Source organism: Chiloscyllium plagiosum, chromosome 4, assembly GCF_004010195.1.
Source record: "Chiloscyllium plagiosum isolate BGI_BamShark_2017 chromosome 4, ASM401019v2, whole genome shotgun sequence".
Lineage (NCBI taxonomy): Eukaryota > Metazoa > Chordata > Chondrichthyes > Orectolobiformes > Hemiscylliidae > Chiloscyllium > Chiloscyllium plagiosum.
The window spans coordinates 44,009,237-44,026,958 of record NC_057713.1 but is presented as its reverse complement, the minus strand read 5'-3'; the positions used below and the strand labels follow the sequence as shown (position 1 = coordinate 44,026,958).

Below are 17,722 nucleotides of genomic sequence, written 5' to 3'. Positions count from 1 at the left end.
TTTTACAAATATATTAAGGACAAAAGGGTAACTGGGGAGAGAATAGGGCCCCTCAAAAATCAGCAAGGCTGCCTTTGTGTGGAGCCACAGAAAATGGGGGAGATATTAAATAAATATTTTGCATTAGTATTTACTGTGGAAAAGGATATGGAAGATATAGACTGTAGGGAAATAGATGGTGACATCTTGCAAAATGTTCAGATTACTGAGGAGGAAGTGCTGGATGTCTCGAAACGGTTAAAGGTGGATAAATCCCCAGGACCTGATCAGGTGTACCCGAGAACTCCGTGGGAAGCTAGAGAAGTGATTGCTGGGCCTCTTGCTGAGTTATTTGTATCATCGATAGTCACAGGTGAGATGCCGGAAGACTGGAGGTTGGCAAACCTGGTGCACTGTTTACAAAGGGCAGTAAAGACAAGCCAGGGAACTATAGACCGATGACCCTGACCTCGGTGGTGGGCAAGTTGTTGGAAAGAATCCTGAGGGACAGGATGTACATGTATTTGGAAAGGCAAGGACTGATTTGGGATAGTCAACATGGCTTTGTGCGTGGGAAATCATGTCTCACAAACTTGATTGAGTTTTTTGAAGAAGTAACAAAGAAGATTGATGAGGGCAGAGCAGTAGATGTGATCTATATGGACTTTAGTAAGGCGTTCGACAAGGTTCCCCATGGGAGACTGATTAACAAGGTAAGATCTCATAGAATAACGGGAGAACTAGCCATTTGGATACAGAACTGACTCAAAGGTAGAAGACAGAGGGTGGTGGTGGAGAGTTGTTTTTCAGACTGGAGGCCTGTGACCAGTGGTGTGCCATAAGGATCGGTGCTGGGCCCTCTGCGTTTTGTCATTTACATAAATGATTTGGAAGCAAGCATAAGAGGTACAGTTTGTAAGTTTGCAGATGACACCAAAATTGGAGGTGTAGTGGACAGCAAAGGGGGTTACCTCAGATTACAACAGGATCTGGACCAGATGGGCCAATGTGCTGAGAAGTGGCAGATGGAGTTTAATTCAGATAAATGCAAGGTGCTGCATTTTGGGAAAGCAAATCTTAGCAGGACTTATACACTTAATGGTAAGGTCCTAGGGAGTATTGCTGAACAAAGAGACCTTGGAGTGCAGGTTCATAGCTCCTTGAAAATGGAGTCACAGGTAGATAGGATAGTGAAGAAGGCATTTGGTATGCTTTCCTTTATTGGTCAGAGTATTGAGTACAGGAGTTGGGAGGTCATGTTGCGGCTGTACAGGACGTTGGTTAGGCCACTGTTGTAATATTGCATGCAATCCTGGTCTCCTTTCTATTGGAAAGAGGTTGTGAAACTTGAAAGGGTTCAGAAAAGATTTACAAGGATGTTGCCAGGGTTGGAGGATCTGCTACAGGGAGAGGCTGAACAGGCTGGGGCTGTTTTCCCTGGGGCGTCGGAGCTGTGGGGTGACCTTATTGAGGGTTACAAAATTATGAGGGGCATGGATAGGATAAATAGACAAAGTCTTTTCCCTGGGGTGGGGGAAGTCCAGACCTAGAGGGCATAGGTGTAAGGTGAGAGGGGAAAGATATAAAAGAGACCTAAGGGGCAACTTTTTCACGCAGAGGGTGGTACATGTATAGATAGAATGAGCTGCCAGTGGATGTGGTGGAGGCTGGTACAATTGCAACATTTAAGAGGCATTTGGATGGGTATATGAATAGGAAAGGTTTGGAGGTATATGGGCCGGGTGCTGGCAAGTGGGACTACATTGTGGGCGGCACGGTGGCACAGTGGTTAGCACTGCTGCCTCACAGCGCCAGAGACCCGGGTTCAATTCCCGCCTCAGGCGACTGACTGTGTGGAGTTTGCACGTTCTCCCCGTGTCTGCGTGGGTTTCCTCCGGGTGCTCCGGTTTCCTCCCACCGTCCAAAGATGTGCAGGTCAGGTGAATTGGCCATACTAAATTGCCCGTAGTGTCAGGTAAGGGGTAAATGTAGGGGTATGGGTGGGTTTCGCTTCGGCGGGTCTGTGTGGACTTGTTGGGCCGAAGGGCCTGTTTCCACACTGTAATCTAATCTAATTGGGTTGAGATATCTGGTCGGCATGGACGGGTTGGATCGAAGGGTCTGTTTCTATGCTGTACATCTCTATGACTCTAAACCAAATATTCGCCAATAGCAGGTGCACTGATCTAGGGTGCTACAGGCTCAAAAAAAGGATTGGAATAGGAGACAAATTTAAAACTATGCTGAGCAGACAAGAATGAAGAAGACCACACACAGACACAGAGGAATACCTAAAATGTGAGCCGTCTATTTTGCGAATGTCCTGTTTCTGATCACACGTCTACAGACAGTGTATTATTCACCATCACTGCGTTGTTTGTCATTATATTTATTTACTAGTATTTATGCTTGTCTTTTCAATTGCTGTACAGTTTATAACGTTAGACAGTAAAAGCTGTCAATCTACAACCAGGTGCAGTGTGGTGGAAGAGCAAAGTCAGAGCTGTGTGACTTTTTCGCAGGTTTTCATTTGGATCAAGAGGAGGGACAGTAGTCAGATAGCCCAGGGCTTGAATGCTACGCCCAAAACCAGAATGAGCAACCTTTGAGCAGAGAATCCCAAAGGGACTTTCAGGTGCAAAGCATTTGCACAAGATAAAGGCAGGCAAGGACAATCCCAGATTTGCTCTGGAAAATGATGCTGGTTTTTGAACTATTGAGTCATCCAGCACAAAAACAGACTTCAGTCCAACTTGTCCACACTCACCAGACATCCTAATCTGATCTAGTTCCATTTGCCAGCATTTGGTCCATGTTCCTCTAAACCCTTCCTATTCATAATACTGTAATTGTACCCTCCTCCACCACCTCCTCTGGCAATTCGTTCCATACATGCACCATCCGTTGTGTGAAAAGGTTACTCCTCATGTCGTATTTAAATGTTTCCTCTTAACCTTAAATTTCTGCCCCTTAATTTTGGACTCACCTATCCTAGAAAAAAATACCTTGGCTATTCACCCCATCCATGCCCCTCGTGATTTTACAAACCTCTGTAAGGTCATTCTTCAGCCTCCAGCGAAAAAAGCTCCAGCTTATGCAGCCTCTCCCAATAACATTAACCCACCAAGTCCCGCACATCTTTGTAGATCTTTCCTGCAACCTCCCAAGTTTAACATCCTTTCTACAGAAGGGTCACAAGAATTGTATACAATATTTCAAAAGTGGCCTCTCAAATGTCCTGTACAGACACATGACATCCCAACTTCTATGCGCAATGTTCTGACCAATAAGGAGAGAGACAGAAAGACAGAGAGAGGGGGAGACAGAGAGAGAGGGAGAAAGAGAAATGATGTGTGAAGACAACATTCACCCAAGCTCATCAGAGCTGACTACATAGCCTGGTCAAGTTCAACTGCATGGGTAAAACCTAGTCCTAGTCTCGTGACCAGTTGATTAGGATTGCGATGGGCTTAGTGTTGTGGTTGATAGAGTAATTAATGTAAGAAACAGGAGTTATATTACAAAACAGTAAGCTTTTAGCTAAAAGGCCGCTATGACCAAATATTGCATCCTTAGTGTATTTTGTGAATAAAATTGTGTTGAACTGCAATTCGATTGTGACCCTTTTACTTATCTCAAGTATAGTGCCCGAGTAAAATGAGTTTACATGGGAACTGGTCAAAGTGTCCAAAGCATAACAGACATATGTTGGTGGCATTGATCTAAAACTTACTTCTTATGAAGAAATTTGCTGGTAAGTTAACATTAGAATTATGCTGATCTTACTTTGCCTATTACAATAAAAGCATTAAAAAGTGAAATCTTATTCAAACTCTTCCAATGAGAAATTATTTCCCAAATGACTTAGGTTTTTGCTCTTTAAGGAGACTGTGACACTAAGAGCTTCCTGAATCATGCCTGTATGCTGCACAACCTTGCCAGAGGAAACATTAGCATTTGCAGAAAGCAGAGCAAGAATAAGCAAAAGTGAGGAAACAGGAAAATGAAGGGTGTCTTAATGTCATCAGTACTTAATGTCATGTCATAGCATGCAAGAATTAAGTTAGTGTGTGGTGTGAAGATAACAAATATATATGTCTTAAATTAAAAGGCGAGGTTTTGCAGCATGCCATCAAGATCAAGGGTAGAGAAGTGGAGGAAACAGGTGTTATGATATTTTAAGTTAAAAGCTAAATGCTGGAAATCTGAAATACTCAGCATCTGAGAAAAAGGGAACAGATGTAATGCTTTGGGCTAATGGTCCTCTGACTGCATTGTTGCAATGTGTGTAGTAGTCCTTTGGAACAAGGATGACAGTTGCTCAATGACGAGTAAACCACAGAGTCAGAATGCGGGAGACTTCACTGGAGTGAAACCAAGATAGAATGACAAACTGAAAATTTGATGCAAACTGGGAATTCAACTGGCAAATCTTTTGCAAGTTTGATTTTAATGTAAAAGTCGGAATCAGACCTACAATCAAAAGCATTTCAGGAAGTTGGAATCGCCTAGTTAAAAGGCATCTGCTGGATGGTGGCTGTTTCTATCAAACACCTGAACTTCCTGTCCTAATTTAGGTGCTTACTGTTACGATACAAAGTCAGACAGCCAAATCTAATCAGTGTCTCTATCCCTGAATTACAGCAAAAAATTAAAACATTCAATGATCCTTAAAACTGACCCCAATGGTGCCTCACCAGACATTACGAAGAACAACGAATACCAGATTCCAAGTTTATCGCTTAAACAAAACAATTTACAATTATTAATACAGTAGGTTTAACTGAATAAAGTTAAACAAGATGATATAATTCATGTCTACAAATGAAACCCAAACTTCTTTGATTCTCATAAACAGACAGACAGAAGCAGTAAAGGATAAACTAAAAGAAAAAGAGATGTAATGCCCACCTCACTTAAGCAGTTTCTGTTACGCATCCTATGCCACACACATGGAATTTATCTTGCTTGATTAATGAAGACATCAATCAATGCAAATAGCTTCCAGCAGGATTCAAAAATATTCATTTAATTCTTATAACTGAGATTCTATTCTTCAAACTTTTGATAAGTTGACAATAGGAGGAGACGGGTGTTGTGATGTTCTAAATTAAAAGCAAAATGTTGTAAATGCTGGAAATCTGAAATAGTCAGCATCTGAGAAGAATGGAACAGATGTAATGCTTCGGGCCAATTGTCCTCTTGGTTTTCAATTGTCCTTTGGAACAATCAAATCTCTACCCTGTAGCTTTGGCAGCCACAATCCTTCTGACCAAAAACACAGTTCAAAACCAGTTTAAGCTTTGGACTTTGCTCCTTTTTCAACGTTCTCTTTGTTGGACTACTTGGCACAAGCCTTCCTGTTAACATCTGGCAACACGAGCAATAATGCATCTCTGGACCTAAAAACTCCGTCATACTCTTTGAACAAGAATCAATCCGCAATTAGCTTCCAGACCTCCTACAAACAAACTTAAAGGCAGATTGATCAGTTTGTACTCGCCCTCTTGCAAATAAAACACAGCTCATAATTCCAACCAAAAAATGAGGAAAATAATGAAGATCTCAAACGTAGCAGGAAATTAGAAAAAACAAGTGACTCATTATGTTTTGTACATAAGGAGGGGCTTGTTTAAAATGCACAGCCGGAGTAAGCTACACAGTCAGAATGAAGAAGACTTTGCTGAGTGCAGCTAAGCTGGTAATTGAAGACTTGGGGCAAATTAAGAATTTTAGCAGAGGGTATTTAATTAAGGTTTACTGCAAGAAGTAAAGTTTCCACTCAGACGAACAAGGTGAGGAAATAAATTGGGGATTGAGAGGCCTGCCAGCATTGAAACCAACACAAGGGAAAACAATCACACATATGGACATATGTTTCTATACTAATTAATTAATTAATTAATAAGGTGTGAGGTCGTACATTCAGAACATAGAGAGTAAGATGTAAATTAATAGGTAGTACCTCAAAGTTAGTAATCTCAGGATTACTAAATGGTGGCCAAATTAACGAGAGTAGAATAAGATATAGCATATTAACACAATTTGTGTGTGGGGTTGGAGAAATGATGTAAGGAGGGATTCATATTCCTGGGAAGATGATTGAGAGGAAGATGATGAGACTAGTACAAGCTGGACAGATTGCTCTTGTCTGGACCACAACCAGTATCTTCCTTGGGGGTGGTGTTTGCCACTGTTAGTGGAGAGGGATGTAAACCTGAGCAGGTAGACAGAGGAGGGGAAACATAGGGCAAAAGATAGGAGCAGAAATACAAGACAAAAAAAGACATGGGGAAAAAAACAAAAGCAGCATTAGTGCAATATAAAGTTATGACTATAAAGTTAAAAAGACAAGTCATAAAGTTATATAGTACAGAAACAGACCCTTTGATCCAACTCATCCGCACCAACCAGATATCCCAATCTGACAGAGTCCCCATTCGTTCGTATTTGACCCATATCCCTCTCTAAATCTTGTGTATCTTATATGGACAGAGCATTCACAATGAAATAGACAGATTAGCAATGCAAATAGATAAAAACAATTATGATATAGTTACATTCATAGATAATGGCTGCAGGGTGGCCAAGGATGGGAATCAAGCATCCAGGCTATTCATTATTTAGGAAGGAGAGAGAAAAAGATGAATGATGATTTTATTGTCACATGCATTTTACAGTGAGAAAAACAATAAGTTACATTGAAAGGTTTCTCCACTGTCACCACAATCCACTGCCATTTTTAATAGTTTTAAGAATAAGAAAAAAGGGAAAGGAAGTGGGTAGCACTGTTATTAAATGATAAATCAGTTCAATATTGAGGGAGGATATTGGCTGATAAAATTATGTAGAATCTGTCTAAGTGGAGATACAAAGCACCAAGGAACATATGTTGGGGATTGTCCATAGACTCCCAAAAGGTACTGGAAATGTAAGGGAAGACATTAAACAAGAAATTCCGTGAGGGTGCAACTATAACCACAGATAACTTTAACTTACATATTTGGACAAACCAAATTAACAATGTGTAGAGGAATTATTGCTGGAGCATGTACATTATATTTTTTACACCAGTACACTGAGTAAGAAACCAGACAACAGGCTATTCTAAACTGACCACTTTGCAGTGAGAAAGCATTCATCAACAATCTTTTGGGGGGAAACAACAATAGGAAGTTATAATTCGTAATTAACATGGAGCATGAAGTAGTCAAATCAAACCTGGATCCTGAATGTAAATAAAGGGAACCATCAGGATATGAGATGCAAATTGGCAAGGGTGAATTGGGAAATCTTATCAGAAGTACTAACGGTTAGTTTTAAAAAGCATAAGAGAAGAAACTGAGAATTATAGACCAGTTGGTCTGACATCAGTATTGGCAGTAACATCCAGGTGACAGGCAGTGACCAGTGAGCACAGACAAGAGTCAGTGCTTGGTACCCAGCTATTCACAATAAATGTAAAATCATTTGGATGAGGGAACCTAATGCAACATTTCTAAATTTGCTGATGACACAAAACTGGGCAGGATTGAGAGTTGTGAGGAGGATGTAAGGAGATTTCAGGTGATTTAGCCCAGCTGAGTGATGTGCAAAAAGGCAGAAGCAGGAAATTGTGGCTAAATATGAATTTGAGCACTTCATTGTGAAAAACAAGCAGAGTATTTATTAAATAGTGAAAGTTGGTAAATGTAGATGTACAAAGGTATCTGGGTGTACTTGTACACCAGTCAAAGTAAACAGGCAGATGCAGCAGGCAATGGAAGGCAGATGGCATATTAGCCTTGATAGCAAGAGGATCAGCGTTCAGAAATAGGAAAATCTTATTGTAGTTATACATGGCCTTGGTGTGACTAAATGTTAAGTACTGTATAAAATACATATTTGCTATGGAGGAAGTGCAACAGAAGCTCATTAGACTGAATCACAGGCAAGATTGTCCTCTGAGGAGAGACTGGCTTACTGGACAATATTCACTCAAGTTCAGAAGGATGAGCGGGATCTGATTGAAAACTCTCGCAGAACTAGTCAGAATTGATGCAGGGAGAATGTTTTTCCTGATTGCAGAACCTAGAACCAGGGGTCAGTCTCAGGATAATGCTTTTAGCATGCCTGCCTTCATTGCTCAGATCTTAGTATCGGAGTTGAGACATCATGATGAGGTTGGTGAGGTGTGTGCAGTTCCAGTCTCTCTGCTTTGGGAAGGACATTATAAAATTGGAGAGGCTCAGAAAAGATTTACCAGGATGTTGCCAAAAATAGAGGGTTTGAGTTAGGAGGACAGGCGAGATAGGCTGGGACTGCTTTCACTGGAGCAGAAGAGTTTGAACAGTAACCTTACAGAGGTTTATAAAATCATGATGGACATAGATAAGGTCAGTAGCAAGGGTCTTTTCCCTAGTGTTGGGGTGTGGGGGGGTTTAGATTAGATTCCCGACAGTGTGGAAACAGGCACTTCGGCCCAACAAGTCCACACTGACCCTCCGAACAGCAACCCACCCATTCCCATACATTTACCCATGACTAATCCGAACACTATGGACAATTTAGCATGGCCAATTCACCTGACCTGCACGTCTTTTGACTGTGGGAGGAAACTAGAGCACCCAGAGGAAACCCACGCAGACACAGGCAGAATGTGCAAACTCCACACAAACAGTTACAGGGGGGGTCAGGACTGGCAGTTAAACATCCAAGGGTTTTCAACTTATCGAAAAGACAGGGAGGTGGGCAGAGGGGGCGGAGTTGCCTTGTTAGTTAAGAACAAAATTAAATCTATGGTGCTGAATGACATAGCGTCGGATGATGTGGAGTCTGTGTGGGTGGAATTGAGGAACCACAAAGGCAAAAAAACCATAGTGGGAGTTATGTACAGACCTCCTAACAGTGGTCAGGACCAGAGGCGCAACATGTACCGGGAAATAGAGAAGGCATGTCAGAAAGGCAAGGTCACAGTGATCATGGGAGACTTCAATATGCAGGTGGACTGGGTAAATAATGTTGCCAGTGGATCCAAAGAAAGGGAATTCATGGAATGCTTACAGGATGGCTTTTTGGAACAGCTTGTCATGGAGCCCACAAGAGAGCAGGCTATTCTGGACCTAGTGCTATGTAATGAACCAGACATTATAAAAAATCTTAAAGTAAGGGAACACTTAGGAAACAGCGATCATAATATGGTAGAGTTCAGTCTGCAATTTGAAAGAGAGAAGGCAAAATCGGATGTAATGGTGTTACAGTTGCCTTGTTGCAATTAATCACAAGACTGGTAAAGTTAATTACAGATGAGTTGGAATACTAAGATTACATGGAATTTATGTCATTTAACTATGACAATATACAGGATAAAGAAATGCCATGGATATAGGAACTGGTTCTGGTAATAATAACTAAGAGAAGCAGGAGTTCACACGGAAACAGATCATGATAGGAGTGGCATTTTCAAAAAATATCACATGACGATAAAGGACCTGCAAGTTAAAACTAGTTAATTATCAATTACAATAAAAATGAGATCTGATTAAAAGTTAAGAATATGATCGGCATGATAAACGAGCCTGAACATGTAGCTCCAGGCTAGGATAACTGGTTCAATCAGGTTTAGACAAATGAGGAAATCCAACATTTATGAGTAGCTGATATAATGTAAGAGCTAAAGTCCAGAAGCAAGGTCAGAGTGGCTGCCTTTGACATCAAGGCAGCATTTTACCAAGCATGGCGTCAATGTGTCCAAACAAAACTGAAGTCAGTGGGAATCTGCTTGCTGGAATATCCAAAGGAAGAAGGTTATGACTATTGGAAGTCAATCATCTGGGACTGAGGATATCACTGCATCTATTCTTCAGCACAGTGTCCTACTGCCCAACCACCTTTGGTTGCTGCATCAATGACCCGTCCTTCAATAGAAGATCAAATGTCTAGTTGTTCGCTGATGACCGCATTATATTCAGCACCATTCATGATTCTTTAGACACTGAAGATGTCCTGCCAATATGTAGCAAGACCAGAATATAGGTCTAAGCATAGGCTGATAAGTGGGAAGTAACACTAATGCCATCATTTCAAATAATAGAAAATTTATTCAACATCTCTTCACATTCAATAGCATTATTATTGTTGAATCCTGCATTATCAACATTGTAGAGGTTATCATTGATGAACCAGTGAAGTGTACCAGCTGTCAAATGACTGCATCTATGAGAGCCAGTCCGAGGGTAGAATGTGGTGAGTAACTCACCTCATGTCTACCCAGTGCCTGTCCATCTCTGCAAGGTTGAGATCAGAGGTGTCATAAAATACCATCCACTTGTTTGGATGAATGCAGCCAAAACAATAATCAAGAAATTCCACATATCCAGGCTGAAATAATACACTTGATTAGCACCCCATCCACTACTGACACAGTGGCAGTAATGTGTACGAACAGAAGATGCACTGCAGCAACTCACCAAGGCACCAACAGCACCTTCCAACCCTACAACCTTTACCCCCTGAAAGGGGAAAGGGTAATAGGTGGATAGGAACCTCGCTACCTGCATGTTTTCCTCCAAGTTACATACTATCCCGACTTGGAATTTTATTCCTTTTCCTTCACTGTTGCTGGATCATAATCCTGGCACTCCCTCCTTCAGAACAGCATAGATGTTCCTCCACCGCAAGGAATACAGCTGTTCAGGAAGATTGCTCACCAGCACCAGCATGGTGGCTCAGTGGTTAGCACTGTTGCATCACAACACCAGGGTCCCACCTTTGATATCAGCCTCGGGTGACTGTGTGGAATATGCACATTCCCCCTGTGTCTGCGTGGATTTCCTCCCACAGTTCAAAGATGTGCAGGTCAGGTGAATTGGACATGCTAAATTGCCTGTAATGTTAGGTGCATTAGTCAGAGGGAAATAGGTCTGGGTGGGTTACTCTTCGCAGGGTTGGTGTGGACTACTTTCTAAACGGTGAGAAAATTTGTAAAGCCAAAGTACAGAGGGATCTGGGAGTGCTGGTTGAGGATTCTCTAAAGGTAAACATGCAGGTTGAGTCCGTGATTAAGAAAGCGAATGCAATGTTGTCTCTTATCTCAAGAGGGTTGGAATATAAAAGCACTGTTGTGCTACTGAGACTTTATAAAGCTCTGGTTAGGCCCCATTTGGAGTACTGTGTCCAGTTTTGGTCCCCACACCTCAGGAAGGACATACTGGCACTGGAACGTGTCCAGCGGAGATTCACACGGATGATCCCTGGAATGATAGGTCTAACATACGAGGAACGGCTGAGGATCCTGGGATTGTATTCATTGGAGTTTAGAAGATTAAGGGGAGATCTAATAGAAACTTACAAGTTAATACATGGCTTGGAGAGGGTGGACGCTAGGAAATTGTTTCCGTTAGGCGAGGAGACTAGGACCCGTGGACACAGCCTTAGAATAGAGGGGGTAAATTCAGAACAGAAATGCAGAGACATTTCTTCAGCCAGAGAGTGGTGGGCCTGTGGAATTCATTGCCACAGAGTGCAGTGGAGGCTGGGACACTAAATGTCTTCAAGGCAGAAATTGATAAATTCTTGATGTCACAAGGAATTAAGGGCTACGGGGAGAATGCGGGTAAGTGGAGTTGAAATGCCCATCAGCCATGATTGAATGGCGGAGTGGACTCGATGGGCCAAATGGCCTTACTTCCGCTCCTATGTCTTATGGTCTTACCCGAGCCGGGAATCGAACTCGGGTCCCTGGCGCTGTGAGGCAGCAGTGCTAACCACTGAGCCACCATTCAAAGCTAGGGGGCATTTTTTTTTTTTAAGATGGGAGGAGAAACTTTTAAAAAGAGCATGAGGGCCAACTTCTTTTTTTAAAAAACACAGAGTGATTTGTGTGTGGAACGAACTGCCAGAGGAAGCAGTGGATGTAGGTATAGTTACAACATTTAAAAGACATTTGGATAAGTCCATGAGTATGAACTGCTTGGAGAGATAGGAGTCAAATACAGACATGGAACTAGTTTAGTTTAGAAATATGGTCAGCGTGGACTGTTTGGACTAAAGGATGTGTTTCCATGTTTATGACTCTATATGAAGTAAGCCACTTAGCACTGAGATGAGGAAACATTTCTCAACTCAAAGAGTAGTGACCATGAGAATTTGCAAACACAGAAAGCTGTGGATACCAAGAGATTGAATATATTCAAGAAAGAGATTGATTTTGTTTTTAAAGTTACATTTTAATTTTAAAATCAAGGGGTATGGGTATAAATTGGGAACATGGTCTTGAGATAGAGGACCAGCTATGATCATACTGAATGGTGGCACAGGCGTAAAGGGCCAAATGGTCTACTCCTGCTGTAGTTTTTATCTTTGAAAGAATCCGCACGTGGAGTCTTATCGTGGGAAAAGCTGTGGCACAGCGCCTACCATTTAGTTCTGGCTAAGTGGGAACTCTTGCTCTTACTACTTGCTGTGAGTTACAGATCAAAGGTGTACCAGTTTGACACCATTACAACATAGCTTCCAAGGCCATATAATGATACACTTTCTGTAGCCATCAAATCCTAGGGTAGGATTTGAATGCAGGACTCCTGATCAGAGGTAGGAACCCTCTTCCTGCACCACAACACTTCCATTTTTGTGATATACTGGTTAGACAGGGGGAGTGTGCAAGGTTGCATCCATCTTTGTCGCTCCTGGAGTAATTAAATTTCTCTGACATTGAAACTTTGTTCTTCTGTTCTGCCTACACAAGTGTATAACTTCACTTTTATCCACATTTTCCATCTACCAATTCTTTTGCCTGCTTAATGTGTATTCATTTGCAGTTTTAAAGTAAACGCTTGTCTCTTATCATTGAAACTATGTATACTTTTCAGTCATAACATCATAACACTGTAGTGAACAAATGTTTATTTTATTTATAGAGTAATTTTTATCACATTATTAAAAAAAAGACTGCATCCAGTTCAGCAAAAGCAAAGTTGTTAATAGATTGGTGGTTAATTTGGTACAAATTTTGACATCACATTCAACAATTGAGGTTTGTGTTTCTTCTTAAATTACATAATCCTATTACAATATTAGCAAAAACTAACTTCTGATGTTTCCCCAAATAGATGTCTGTCAAATGGTTATATTATAGATTGTTACACAATAAGATTAATATGATCCAATATGTAAAGCATCACTTACTGTTTTCACTATAATGCTTTGACAATCTCATTACAGGCATTTTAAAAAGCTTTATACTCTAAAAAGCAAATACTTAAAATTATGGAAGTATTCAAAATATTACATACAGAGCTTATTTTTATTTCTCAACTATGATGCAGTTTTGTCCAGAATGTTCAGAACTACAGGAGCAATTTAAGCATCAAGCCTGTGTAGAAGTACCTTGAAATGTACAAAGCCAAACTGTTTATTATGATGCTTCTCTGTTGCAGTTTGAAAGATTAAGAGTGGCATCAGTAAACATTAAAAATATCACTGTCACCAGAAAAACCAAAAGCCGTTAAAAGATTTGTTTTAACAAATTTCAACAAAAGTATAACAAAGACAAATTGAGGTGTATACTACAAACAAATTAAATTCAGTATGTATTTTAAAAACATAGCAAGCTGGATGCAACAAACTGTCTACTTGCTAAAATCATAGTGCAATATGCACATGTTCTAACACCATTGCCCTCTTTAGGCCTAGTAAGTTTATGAAGTAGATATACACGAACTCAAAATGTCCATTTGCTTGGAATTAAAGATTTTGTAGACTATTGTATAGTTTGTAATGAGTCATCTGATTGGTCTATGCAAAGGTGTGCTCAGGATAGCTAACTTTTATGGCTCCCCAATAACAAGCTCGGATTAGACAGATCAAACCTAGGAGATAAGCAAAAATCCAGGAAACGTACGTTGCAGTATAACGCCTGGCAAATTCTTGGGTCCCAACCTTTTAAAAAATAAACACAATAGTTAGATCTTCTACAATTACATTGTATTTTCAAGACCAATTCAAGATTCAAGTCAACACAGATGTTAATTATTTATTCTGTTAATTGTCTAGCTAAGAGTCACCATTCAGGATACAAAATGAGCAAACTGCTGAACTGTTCATACCCTTCATAAATTGACAAATTTACTTATAATAGAGAAACACAAGCAAATATCAAATATGAAGGAGACAAGATACAGCTGTATAAGAAGATTTTCCAAGCTTAGTTCAGACATTTAAAAAAACACATCTAAACCACTTCCCAAACCTACTCTCACAAAACCAAACACACAGCAACTGCTTTTGGCAAACAGATTTGAAAGAATTATGGTAAAATTAGGAGCCAAAAAGACAATTTCAATTGGAAGCAAGGACAAATAGCAGATATTATATGAAAACTTGTCATCTTTCCTAACAAAGAAAACACTACCCAGGGCATAGAAAGAGGTGGTAATTCAAACAGTAGAGGGATTTACAAGTGAAAAGGTGGTCAAGGATAAACTGCCTTTATTTAAAGGTGATTAAGCATCAAATGAGATAGATGCAAGCACAGATATGGAGGAAAGTGAGAGGAAATCGTATGGACACTGGCTGTAATTTTCCACACTTCCTTAAACTCAGGGATGGCATTGAGACAACTGGGGGATTGCAAATGATGCATAGTTCAAAAATCTTCAGATTAGAATTAGAAACAAACCCTTTGGCCTCAAGTCCACATCGATCCTCCGAAGAGTAATCCACCCCTATGCTATATTTACCCTTGACTGATGCACCTAACCTACACATCCCTTAACACTATGGGCAATTTAGCATGGCCAATTCACCTAACCTGCACATCTTTGGATTGTGGGAGGACATGGAGAGAATGCGCAAACTCTACACAGATAGTCGCCAGAGGCTGAAATCGAACCCAGGTCCCTGGGTTTCAGTCAACATAACTTCAGTGGTGGGCAATTTTAAGAAACAATGAATTGGGATAAAATTAACAGTCACATGGATAAAAGCAGGTTGATTAAAGAAAGCCATTGTGGGCATACTTTTATGCATTCTTAGGACGTGAGTTGTGCCAGTGGTTAGCTGCCTTTTTGAACTACTGCAGCCCATTTGATGTTGATAGACTTACAATGCTGTCTGGAAGGGGGTTACAAGAGTTTGATGCAGCAACGCAGAAGGAATTATGAATTTGCAAGCCAGCATGGTGAATGGCTTGGAAGGGAATTTGCAGGTGGTAATGTTCCCATGTATCTGCTGCCCATGTCCTTCTGTATGGTCGTGGACATCGGCTTGGATGGTGTTGTCTAAGAGGCCTTGGTGATTTGCTGCAATTCATCCTAGACAGTACATTGGTGGAGGACAAACTGGGGGTTGGTTTAGCTCAGTTGGCTGGACGATTAGTTTGCAAAGCAGTGTGATGTCTGGGTTCAATTTCTCCCACCAGCTGAGGTTACCATGAAGGTCTCTCCTTCTTAATCTCTCCCCTCACCTGAAGTATGGTGGCCCTCAAGTTAAATCACCTCAAATGAGAGTAGCTCTATGGTCTGGCAAGACTATGGTGACACATATGTTTGTATATATGGTGCTAAACAATACTTTGCCCTGGATAGGGTCAAGCTTTTTTGAATGATGTTGGAGCTGCACTCATCCAAGCAAGTGGTAAGTACTCTATCTAACTCCTGACTTATGCATTGTAGATGATGAACAAGCTTTGGGAGTCAAGAAGTGAGTTGCATGCTGCAGGATTCCGAGCATCTGAGCTGCTCCCGTATGACAGTATTTGTACGGATTGTTCAGTTTCTAGTTAATAGTAATTACCAAGATGTTGGTAATAGGGGATTCATAGTGGCAATGCCACTGAATGTCCAGGGATTATTGCTAGAATCTTTGTTGAAGATGGTCATTGCAGGGCACTTACAGGGAGCAAATGTTACTTGCTACTTGTCAGTCCAAATCTAGATATTGTACAGGTCTTATGGATATGGATTGCTTCAATGTGCAAGGAGTGGCAAAAGGTATTGAACATCACGTGGACACCCCTACATCTCACTTTATGATGAAGGAAAGGTAATTCATGAAGAAGCTGAAGATGATTAGACATACAACACTGCCTGCTCGGACGTCCTACCTCCAAAATCACCACCATCTTGCTTTTGCCGGGTTTGACTCAAACCTGTGGAGAGATTTCCCGATTCTCATTGTTTGCAGTTTTGATATAGCTGCTCGATACCACACTTGGTAAAATGTGGTCTTGATGTCAAGGGCTGTCACACATCTCAAATCTGGAAATCTGTTCTTTTGTCCATTTTTGAAACAAGGTTGTAATGACATTAGGAGCTGATGAACTTGAACAAATCCGGGCTATTCCTGAGAAATGCTGCATGAGGATGACATTTTTCATCACTTTACTGATGATTCAGAGTAGACTGATGGGACAGTAATTGATAGAGTTGGATTTGTCCTACTTTGTGAGCACAGGACTTATCTGGGCAATTTGCCACATTGTCCAGTAGATATCAGTGGTGTAGATACACTGGAACCGCTTGGCTAGGGGCATGCAAAGTTCTAGATTACACACATTCAGTACTATAATGTTATTAGCCTTGGCAGCATCTAATGTCTTCATACATTTCTTGATATCAAGTGGACTGGATGGAATTGGCTGAAGACTGGCATCTGCAATTCTGGTGACTACTGGCAGAGGTGGAGATGGATCATCCACTCAGGATTCTAGCTGAAGATTGTTGCAAATGCAAGGACAGTCACTCTCACTTCACACCTGGAATTCATGCTTGAACAAAGGCTGTAATGAGGTCAGGAGCTGAGTGGACCTGGCAGAAACCAAACTGAACAGATTATTGCTAAGGGAGTGCTACTTAATAGGATTTTTGAGGATGTCTATCACTTCGCTTGATCATCAGTAGACCAATGGGGGTAATAAATAGCTGGATTGGCTTTGTCCTGCTGTTGATGTACATAACATACTTGAGCATTTTTCCACTGTTGCAGCTAACTGATTGTATTCAAGTTACTTGGAGGTTTCTTTTTCCAAAAGAGATTAGAGAGGGTTGGTGAGGATCATTTTGTGGATATGACTTCCAAAAGACAATTGATTCAACATTGCACACGGGCGGACCTCCAGCAAATTTATAGTCTATGGTAACAGGAAATAAATAGGAATGGTCATTTGTTACTTTTCAGGCTGGACAAAGGTTTGAAGCAAAACTCGCAAGGTGTCAGTATTAGAAGCCTTTGTTTTCCTGGTATATGCAAACAATGGTGAAGACCTTGGTGAACAGGGCATAGTTCCAAAATTTGCAAATGATACAAAACCTGGAAGCATTTTAAACTGTGAGGACAGTACACTTTAAGTGGACAGACAGATTGGTGGAATGGGTATACAAATGCAAGTGAAGTTCAGTGTGGACAAATGTGAAGTGATTAATTTTGGTAGGAAGAATATGTACAGACAATACAAAGTGTACAATTTAAAAAGGGGTTACAGGAGCAGAAGGACCTGCGTGTGGATGTGCAAAGGTTATCCAATACGACAGGAAATGTGGAGAGAGTGATTCATAAACCTTATAGCATCTATAATAAAATTATGACCACTTGCGAAAGCATCAAGATGAGAAGACACAGATTTAAAGTATTTGAAAAAGCAAGCAAAGACAAAATGAGGAAAGTCTCATCAATACAAGGAGTGGTTAAGGTCTGGAATACATTGCCTGAGAGTGTGGTGGAAGCAGGCTCAATCAGGGCATTCAAAACAGATCAAGACTATTCGCTA

The 17,722-nt window shown here is 40.8% G+C and overlaps 1 protein-coding gene across 1 annotated transcript in view; it reads right to left on the bottom strand.

Moving 5' to 3' along the window:
• Nucleotides 1-12,846: 12,846 nt before the first annotated feature.
• Nucleotides 12,847-17,722, bottom strand: part of pip4p2 (phosphatidylinositol-4,5-bisphosphate 4-phosphatase 2) — an 87,263-nt gene continuing 82,387 nt past the window's right edge. The window contains exon 7 of the mRNA XM_043688103.1: nucleotides 12,847-13,896. Within this exon, the coding sequence (XP_043544038.1) occupies nucleotides 13,753-13,896 (144 nt within the window). The 3' untranslated portion in view covers nucleotides 12,847-13,752. The remainder of the gene's footprint in view (nucleotides 13,897-17,722) is intronic.